At 38.9% G+C, this 10912-nt stretch overlaps 1 protein-coding gene across 1 annotated transcript in view; it reads right to left on the bottom strand.

The window, feature by feature from the left end:
• MLLT10 (MLLT10 histone lysine methyltransferase DOT1L cofactor) overlaps positions 1-10912 on the bottom strand; it is a 292936-nt gene that overhangs the window by 161652 nt on the left and 120372 nt on the right. The window contains 1 exon segment of the mRNA XM_027776734.1: positions 6804-6918. Coding sequence (XP_027632535.1) covers positions 6804-6918 — 115 coding nt within the window.

The raw sequence follows: 10912 nt of genomic DNA, 5'->3' as shown, positions 1-10912 counted from the left end.
AGGGGCAGAGAGAGAGAGAGAGAGAGAGAGAGAGAGAGAGAGAGAGAGAGTCAGAAAGCAAGCTGCCAAGTCCAGGATTTGAATTACTGTTGTCCAGTGCTTTAACCATCACGCCACCTGCCGGTCCCTAGTAAATCATTTTTTATTATATTTGCATGATCTGTGCTCATGTGTTCAACTTCACTTTTAAAGAAATACCTTCTTTTTCTCAATAATTCCTAGTCCTATTTCATCGAATAGAATTTAATAAAAATAAAAATATAATTTCCCTCAACTCTTACTGCCAAAGCAGCATTTCAGTCTAAATTTCTGTAAACAGCAATTCACAGTAGTTAAAGATTATTTATGGGGGACCAGCATATGGTGTAATGGTTATGTCCACGTGATCCAAACAGTTCAAGTCCTGGACCCAGTGGCTTAAAACTCACACTGGATCCATATGCATGCATACCCAAAATCTCGAGAGAAGAATGGAGGAGAAGGGTTTGTGATGTGGCCACCCCTTGAGCTGGTGACTGCTCACTTTTTCTGTCTCTCCAGCAAGCGCACAAGCCCTATAGCAAAAATCTTTAATTGAAAAAAGAAGGACCAGCAGATGGCGTTGCTGGACTTCTACACAATGGAATCCTGGACCTGGCAGCTTAAAACTCATGCCGGGCATGTATGAGTACATGCCCAAGATCCCAAGAGAATGGTGGAGAAGCAATTGCTGCATGGCCATCCCCCTGGGGGATGATATCTCTCTTTCTGTCTCTCTGTCTCTATCTCTCCAGCAAGCGCACATGCCCCAAAGCAAAAATCTCTCTTAAAAAAATATTATTCTTACTCACAAACACACAAATTACCTATATCATTTTTTATCATTTGTTTTATTTCTTTTTCTTTCTTTCTTTTTTTTTTTTTTGTTTTTATTTTTGCTATAGGACACATGCTCACTAGAGAGACGGAGAGACAGAAACTGAAAAATCACCCCCAGGGGCGATGGCCATGCTGCAATCACTTCTCTTGCAATCTCCTTTTAAAATTTTGGGCATGCATGCATACATGCCTGGCTTGAATTTCTAAATTCTGGTTTTGGGACTCAAGCTGCAGTTGGCCACATGGGAGTCCAGTACCTTAACCATTATACCATTTGGTGGCCCCCCCAAGTTTGTTAACAGTAGGACATGTGCATGCACACATGAGAGTGTGTGTGTGAGAGAGAAAGAAAAGCACTCTACAGGGTCTGATCACACTATGATCCCAATCTTTCACTCCTTTAGCCTCTTAGACCATGGGCACTTACATAAATAACTGGGTGTTTGAGGTTAAGTTTGGGGTTCAAACTATGGACATCAGGTAGGATCTGGCTTCTTGAGCACTGCTTTGCCACAGAGTCAGTTCTATCAGTCTTTTTCATATTCATTTGGCTTGTTGGGTTCTCTCAGATGACAGGTATTTTTAGACATACTTATATTTAAAAAGAGATTACACTGCTAGGCAACAATGATATTAGGGTAAGTCATAACCCAGCTGTGCTAACACAGAGGTAGTGCCACTGCTTAGGAGGCTGGAAGATACATTAAGAGGCCCAGGTTCAATTTCTAGGCCAACTTGTACAGGCTGGGCACAGTTTTGTGCCTTAGCTAATGGAACGTGGGACAAGAGGGTCATAACATGGTAAGACCCACTCAAAAATACCTATCTCTGGGGCCAGCAGATGGCATAGTGGTTAAGGCGCTGGACTCCCATATGGCCAACTGCAGTTGAAGTGCCAGACCTAGCAGCTTAAAAATCACGCTGGGCACATGGGCCTATATACCCAAAATCCCAAGGGGAGAATAGAAGAAAGGAACTGCAGTGTGGTCATCCTCACTGAGGCATGATTTCTCACTTTCCCTCTTAATGTCTGTCTCGCTCCAGCAAGTACATGTGCCCAATGACAAAAAACTTAAACAAAGTTAAAAATATATATATGTATCTGCGTATAGAGGCAAAGGGATACAGAAAAAGGACAAAGATAACAGAGGGAAGCCATACAGGGAAATTTAAAATGGAAATAGGTTATGGCATCAAAAAGAGCAAAAGGATTTTTCTACAGATGGAACTGCAAGATTGTTTTGCTTTTCCAAATGATTCAAGAATTAAGCATTAGTTTCAGTAATTACTAAAAAGTACCAAGCAAAAACAAAAATTTATTAGCTATGTACAAAAGTAAAAATGTCCAATATTTGAGTAGAAATGTGAATTATATCTTGGGGCCTTATTATCATCTTGTTAGTAAGTGCCAATGAACAATGTGTAGATCTAAGATTTGTTTTACAAACAAGGTATCAAATTTGATGAACATATGATAAGAATGTAAAGCTTACTGTCTTTGTTCTAAGAAATGCTTCAATTAACTCTACATTTTTTATTTTTAAGATAGATTTTTGCTATAGAGCGTGCACACTCACCAGAGAGAAAGTGAGAAATCGGGAATAAGGAATAAGGGATGGTGAGTGAAAAGTCAGAATCCATGTGCATCTGAGGTGGGCCTAGCCCTACCCCTTTAACAGGAAAGCCTCTGCCCCAAACTTCTTCTTCAGGCCCAACACCCAACAAAAAGCCAGAAGGTAGAAAGTGAAGCCAGAAGGTAGGAAGTACAATAAATCTGTCAGATGACTAGAAACCACCACCAAAGAGGCACAAGAAATATGGGAAATCTAGAAAATATCACTCCCCCAAGGTGAAATAACAGCCCTTCATCATTTACAGACAGTACAATGGAACTTATGGAAAAGTCAGAAAAAGAATTGAGGATATTCATAGTGACAAAGCTAACACAAATGCAAGAGAAGACAGACAAACTCCAGAAGATGCAGGAGAAAGAGACAAGTTCTAGGAGGTAAGAAAGTTGTTCCACTGAAAGAGGAAATTACACACGACAAAAAAAACAATCAAACGGAACTGTTAGAAATAAAGGCTGCAATACAGGAATTCAAAACCTCCCTTGAAAGTGTTAAAAGCAGATTATATCATACAGAAGATCGAATTTCAGATGTAGAAGATAGAACCTCTGACCTAGAAAAGTTCACCAAAAAGACTGAGAAAATCACCAAAAAAAAAGAGAGAGAGAGAGAGAGAATAACATATGAATAATACCATTAGACACCCAAACATCTGGATAATCAGTATCCCAGAAGGTGAATAAACTTATCAGGGCATTCATAATCTATTCCATGAAATCCTGGAAGACAACTTTCTAAACCTAGAGAGGCATTCAAGTATCCACACCCAAGAAATACAAAGGACCCCACCACATAGAATCAACCCAAGGGGACCAGCAGTTGGCGTAATGGCTATATTGCTGGACTCCCATGTAGTCAATCATGGTTCAAGTCCCAGACCCAGTGGCTTAAACTCATGCCAGGTGCATGTGCATGCATGCCCAAGATCTCGAGAGGAGAATGGAGAAAAAGGAACTGCGACGTGGCCATCCCTCCTGGGGGGTGATTTCTCACTTTCTGTCTCTCTGTCTCTGTCTTTCTGGCGAGCGCACGTGCCCTATAGCAAAAAACTTTCAAAATAATAATAATAGTAATCAACCCAAGAAGATATTCTCCAAGACATATCATAACCAGATTGATTGAAACCACAGACAGAGATAAGATAATAAAGCTGGCAAGAGAAAAACATCAAGTTACATTCAAAGGATATTCCATCAGGCAAACATTGAACCTCTTGGGGGAAACAATGCCAGCAGGGAAAGAATGGGAAAATACATTCAAAGTGTAAAGTGAAAAACAATTTCAACCAAGAATACTATATCCGGCAAGATTATCCTTCATATGAGAAGAAAAGATAAAAACATTCTCAGATAAACAAAACCTGAAATAATTTACCAACACCAGACCAACTCTTCAAGAAGTTTTTAAGGGAGCACTATACCAGGAAAACTAAGACAGAAAAATAAGAGAACAAACAATGACCAAGAAAAGGGCCAACTTAATGGTAGAGACAAGTTCTGAAATATCGATAATAATGTTGAATGTTAACAGAAAGGTCAGACCGCAGTAACACTGCAAATTCAATAGAGAGAGATTACAAGAGACTGAATTGGTAAAATAGAGTTCTACTACTTTTTTCAAAAACATTACTTATTTTCTTCAAATCTTTCAGATTTAAGAATTTTTGCTTTTTCTTTTGAGTTGATGGGTTCAGCACTGTTAAGAAAAGATTTTTTTTAATTAAAAGAAACTTTTCTGCCTTCCTGATCCCTTTGCAACTGGAAAATATTTATGAGCATTTTTATGGCAGAATGGTTATTTGCATAAGTTCAATAATACAATAGTATCTGTTGCCTTATATCAGAAATTGAATTCTTATGGGGCTTTGTCCAAATAACAGGCCAAATTAAGATTAACCTAATTTTTTTCCCAAATAAGTTAGTTTATACTTCTATTTAGTAAAAAGGGAAATGCAGAGAAAGGAAAAAGATGTTTCAGAAGAAAATCACAGTGCATTTGTCACTAGATTCTAGATTTGTCCATACTTTAAGAACTTTTGTGAATCAATAAAATGTGGGGTGGGGGAGAGGAAGTCTAATATGGAAGAGGGAGGGAAGGCAAAGGGAAAGGAAAAATGGGTAAAAGTATGCTTAACTGACAAAAAATGAGAAGCTATTTGCTGATGATAATGTATACAGTAATATCCTTGTCTTGACGAACATGCATGGTATTTGTGTTGGAAAAAGAAATGTATACTGTAAAGATATATGATAAAACGTAAAATTAATTAATTAATTAATTTTTAAAAAAGAATAAGGGATGGCCACACCACAATCCCTTCTCTGCCATTCTCCTCTTGAGATTTTGGGTACGCATACACATGTGCCCATCGTGAGTTTCAAGTTGCTGGGTCTGGGACTTGAACCATGGTCAACCACATGGGAATCCAACAATGTAACCATTACACTATCTGCTGGTCCCCAATTAACTTTACTTCTATATACATACATACAGACACACACCACCAGCACCTGCTGTCCTCTTATCCCCTAAAATTCTAAGAGGTTACAACCTTTTCTAAAATACCTTCTTCCTCTTTGTCAGTTCTATTAGACTAGGTTAAATAAACTTCCTCAGTACTTCCAGAATCCTTGCACACACTACACTGTATATAGTAACTAATTTATACATGCCTGTCCATCCAGGTAAAACCGGTACATAAAAGATGACATGCCATATGGGGCCAGCAAGTGACATGATAGTTAAGGCACTGACTTCCAAATGACTAACCGTGGTTATAGCCCAGACCTGTCAACTTGAAAATCACTACAGGCACATGTGCCTGAATGCTCAAAATCCTGAGAGAAGGAATTGCTCCGTAGCCAGCCCTCCCCCCCCTTAGTGACTTCTTTCTCTTTTCTCCTCTTCTTCCCCCTCCCTCACAAGCATAGTTCCCTATGGCAAAAACTTTTAAAAAAGAATACAACATGCCACAAATATTGACTACATCAACAGATGAATAGGTGAAATGTGTAGTTTTACTAATTGTTTTATTTTTTTGTTTTGTTTTGTTTTGTTTGGAGAGGTTTTTGCTATAGGGCGTGTGAGCTCACCAGAAAGAGACATCCCCAGGGGGGATGGCCCCACCACAGTCCCCTCTCTTCCATTCTCCTCTCAGGATCCTGACATGCACACACACACGTGCCTGGCATGAGTTTAAGTCACCAGGTCCAGGACTCGAACCACGGTCAACTACATGGGAGTCCAGAGACATAGCCATCACGCCAACCTCTGGTCCCATAGTTTTACTAATTTTTTAAAACATTTTTCTTTTATTATTATTATTTATACATTCAATCACTATATATCGTTTAAATTATAAAGAGACTTTACCAAAACAGCATGATACACATCTCAGTCCAGTTGAGAATACTATACACATTTTCCATCAACAGATAATAAACTAATTTTTTAAATGCCACTAATAGGAGTCCTAAAAATAGGATAGAATACTTTCAAACATATCTTTTACAATGAAACTAAACATACCGAGAAAAACTTGATAGTTATCTACCACTATGACTTTTGAGAGAAAATCAGAAGAGACTTGGCTAGCAATTTCATTTTTTTCTTTTTCATTGATTTTTGCTATAAGGGCACATTCGTGAACCAAAGAGACAAAGACAGAGTGACGGAAAGCAAGAAATCACCACCCAAGGGAGATGGCTATACTGCAACCCCTTTTCTTCCATTTTCTTCTTGGGATTTTGGGTGCACACACACACATACAACCAGCCTGAGTTTATAAAGTCTCCAGGTCCAGGAATCAAACCAGGGTTGGTCATGTGGGAGTCCAGCACTTTAACCACTATGCAACCTGCTGGTCCCGTAATTTCTATGACTTCCACTTCCACCTGTTTTTAAGCTTTTATAATTCAATGATACCATGTTTTTTGGTGTTTGGGGTTTCTCTAGTCTACTATTATCCTTCCTATACTTATAAAGGTTCTTTCCTTCTGGGTCATGCAACTAATAAAGACTACTCAGGGGCCAGCAGTTGGTGTTGTGGTTGAGGCACTGAACTCTCACATGACTGACCATGGTTCAAGTTCAGATGGGGCAGCATGAAACTCACACCGGGCATGTGTGTACTCATGCCCAAATCCCAAGAGAAGAAAGGAGAAGAAGGGATTGTGGTATGGCCATCCTCTCATGGAGTTAATTTCTCATTTTCTCTCTGTGTGTCTCCAGCAAGCACACATGCCTGTTAGCAAAAATCTCTCTCTAAAAAACAACGATTCGAAAGGATATGTATAAGATATCTACATCACCTACCAAGTACTTTTTCAATGGATATTTTCTAAAATGAGTACTTCTTTTACTGTGAACAATACAAGCTTCCACTCCAATAAAGTTCACAAATTCCTTCCTGGACCTAATGCTCACCTTTCTGAAAAGTAAAGGAAAATATACTACTTGTTATGTTTCATAACAAAATATGTACTTAGTCAAATGAGTAATTGATATATACAAAAAAAAAAAATACGGACAGTCGAAACAATGAAAACAAAAAGGCCATCTAGAGTGATGCAGGTAGTAGGGTGCCACTGGAAAATTGCAGAGCCATAAAAGGAGGGTCTTGTGTCTGGAACTCAGTCACATGATCAACCTCAACATGCCAGGCATACATGCCCCTCATCTGGCCTGGGTGGGAGGCTGGGGTTGGATGGATGCTAGCATGGTGAGGTCTTGTCAGCAGTACCTCTCTTGCCTCCCGGCTTTCTCTCAGAAAATAAACTTTAAAAATAATAATAAATAGGGACCACCAGACAGAACAGCTGTTATATCGTTGTACTCCGACAAGGTAGATTGTGGATTGAGTCCTGGACCAAATGGCTTGAAACTCATGCTGGGTGCATGAGTGTGCATGCCCAAGATCCTGGGAGGAGAATGAAGGAGAAGGGACAGTGGCATAACTATCCCTCCTGGGGGTGATTTCTCACTTCCCCTCTCACTGTCTCTTTCTCTCTCTTCTCTCTCTTTCTCTCTCTCTCTCCCCTTGGAAGTGCACACGCCAAGGCAAAAACCTCTTTAAAAAAAAGTAATAATAATAGTGATAAATAAGTACAGAAATGTGATGATAAACAATATAAAAATTGGCCATTACATATCTGACATGTAGACAATTTTACAACAGATCACTACAATTCTCTCCAATTCTAATATAGTATACAGATTTTCTAGGAAATTTCCTCTTATTTTCTTCTAATGTTCCAGCAACCCAATAGTATTTAGTATTCTCTCAAACTGCCTACCACCTCCCTGTATATCTTTTAACCTAGCTAACATTACTTTCTGTTTCGAACAATATTTGATCCTTTTTTCCACAAGTGAAATTCCTAGCTGCTCCGCAAAGCTCCATCAGCTCTTTTTATGCCCTGTTCAATTCCTTAAATAAAAATACGCCACCTTTTATTATGTTCTCTTTACATTCCATTCACTTTATATAATAATATACATTAATATAACATTGCAATTATTTATTTGTCTTTCTAATCAAGAGGCCTACATAAAGGAAAAACTATTTTATTAATTCTTTACATCTTTTAATTGATACTAAATAGGTCTATAGTAAATATTCAGCAAATAAATGTTCACAAAATTTTCATCTACTACCATCCATTAAGGATTGATGTCTTCCAAAACTCAACAATTCACTTTCCAATCACTTCTATCATTTCAGAACTGCATGTTCCATATTAAGCATACTGAATATATATGAACAAAATATTACTGTACTATTAACTGTTTTAGGTGACTTATTTTTTCTTGCCACATGGCACATGCACGCACTAGAGACTAACAGAGAGAGACAGAGAAGGAAAAATGACAAAATACTCCCCAGGGAGGATGGCCACACTACAATCCTTCTTTTTCCATTCTTCTCTGGGGATTTTGGGCACACAAGCATATGCACCCAGTGTATTTTTTTAGATCACCAGGTCCAGGACTCAAACTCATACTTTGCCATGTGGGATCCAATCCCTTAACCACCATGCCACCTAATGGCCCTAAAGTGACATATTTTAACATTAACTATCACAAAATAAATCATGAACAACAAAAATCAACAACATAAACTTGACAGACTATGTTTCTGGAAGGGAAGAGTCAATACTGCAAAAAAAAGTCATCTCTAAGACAATATTTCACAATAACTCCATTATAATTGATAATATTTTTGTTAATCCTAATGTTCATGTGAAAAATAAATACATTGACAATACTGTTCTACCATGTACTAAAATGTACATAAAGTCATAATTTCAAATAGTGTGGTACTAAGATGAAAACAGACGTATCAATGGAACAGGAAAAAAAAAGAAACATACTAAAGTATACCCCAAGAATTTAGTAATAATTCAAACGGTATTTTAAATCACTATGAAAAAACATAAATTATTCAGTAATATTATTGAAAAAATTGACCAACCAGGTGGGAAGAAAAGGTTAAGACACATATCTTGACATGCTCTAAAATTATAGGCGGAGGGCCAGTGAGTGACGTGGTGGTTATGGTGCTAGACTCCCACATGGTCGACCATGGTTCAAGTCCTGCACCTGATGGCTTGCTTTCCTAATTTCCCTTTCTTTCTCTGTCTCTCTCTGGTCAAATTAAAATAAATAATAATGATGATAATAAATGAGATAAAATAATTCTTAGAAAAAATTATAAACAGGTAAAATAAAATAATTCATTCTTCTGTCCTTTCCCCTTCCACCTTGAATACTTTAGTTTTAAAGCCATAAGGCAGGAACATGATGTAGAGGGAGCAGTGCAATACAAGTGCAAGATGCTGAGTAGGGCTGGCTCCCTACTCAGGCAGAAGGCATGGGGGTAAGGGTAAAGAAGATGTGAGAGCAAGATAAAGAGAGCGACCATGGCAGGAGAGTGGGAAGTAGTAGACTCAAGTGTCAAATCCCAACAAGGGTGAGAAGAACTGTGGTGCAAGGGAGCAGCAGCGTCGACCATGGTTCAAGTCCTGCACCTGGAGGCTTACTTTCCTAATTTCCCTTTCTTTCTCTGTCTCTCTCTGGTCAAATTAAAATAAATAATAATGATGATAATAAATGAGATAAAATAATTCTTAGAAAAAATTATAAACAGGTAAAATAAAATAATTCATTCTTCTGTCCTTTCCCCTTCCACCTTGAATACTTTAGTTTTAAAGCCATAAGGCAGGAACATGATGTAGAGGGAGCAGTGCAATACAAGTGCAAGATGCTGAGTAGGGCTGGCTCCCTACTCAGGCAGAAGGCATGGGGGTAAGGGTAAAGAAGATGTGAGAGCAAGATAAAGAGAGCGACCATGGCAGGAGAGTGGGAAGTAGTAGACTCAAGTGTCAAATCCCAACAAGGGTGAGAAGAACTGTGGTGCAAGGGAGCAGCAGCAACCAGAGTGGAGTATGGTATCTGAACAAGGGAAGAAAAACATCTGCATCAGACATTTGTGAATACAAGAGAGAATGATTAAATAAATAAATGACTGAGGAAAATGGTAGTCAAGTTTCCCAATGTCTAAGACAAGTGTTGTAAATACAGGGAAAAAAATTCAAATGAGCACTGTGTTGTTGAAATAGATTGGGAGAAGTCATTATGAGTTTAAGGACCTCGCTGTACGGGACCAGCAGTTAGTGCAATGGCTATGTCGCTAGACTCCCACATAGTCGACCGTGGTTCGAGTCCCAAACCCGGCAGCTTAAACTCACACCGGGCACATGTGTGTGCGTGCCCAAGATCCTGAGAGGAGAATGGAGGAGAAGGGATTGCGGCATGGCCATCCCCCCTGGGGGGTGATTTCTCACTTTCTGTCTCTCTGTCTCTCTCGTCTGTCTGGTGAGCGCACGCGCCCTATAGCAAAAACCTCTTAAAAAAAAAAAAAGGACCTCACTATATATATTGGGAGGAACCAGAGGGTGGCATGGTGGTTAAGGTGCTGGACACTCCCACATGGCTGACCATGGTTCGAGTTCCAGACCTGGTGGCTTCTTTCTCACTTTCCCTCTTTCTCTATGTCTCTCTCTGGTCAAATTGAAAAATAAGTGAATGGATAAATAAAATTTAATAAATATGTAATAAAATAAAAAGAACTGGCAGTTAGTATAATAGCTGTCGCTGGACTCACATATAGTCAACCGCGGTTCGAGTCTCGGACCCAGTGGCTTAAAGTCATGCCAGGCGTGTGTGCGTGCATGCCTAAGATCCCAGGAGAAGAATGAAGGAGAATGGATTGCGGTGTGGCCATCCCCCCGGGAGGTGATTTCTCACTTTCTGTCTCTCTGTCTCTTTCGGTCCTTCTGGCGAGTGCATGCACCCTATAGCAAAAACCTCTCAAAACAAACAAACAAACAAATAAAAAGCTTATAAAAAAATACAAATTAAAA

The sequence above is a fragment of the Tupaia chinensis genome, unplaced genomic scaffold (genome assembly GCF_000334495.1).
Source record: "Tupaia chinensis unplaced genomic scaffold, TupChi_1.0 Scaffold000060_1, whole genome shotgun sequence".
NCBI classification, from domain to species: domain Eukaryota; kingdom Metazoa; phylum Chordata; class Mammalia; order Scandentia; family Tupaiidae; genus Tupaia; species Tupaia belangeri.
Note: the sequence above shows the minus strand (reverse complement) of the source record. Positions and strands in the feature narration are given on the sequence as shown.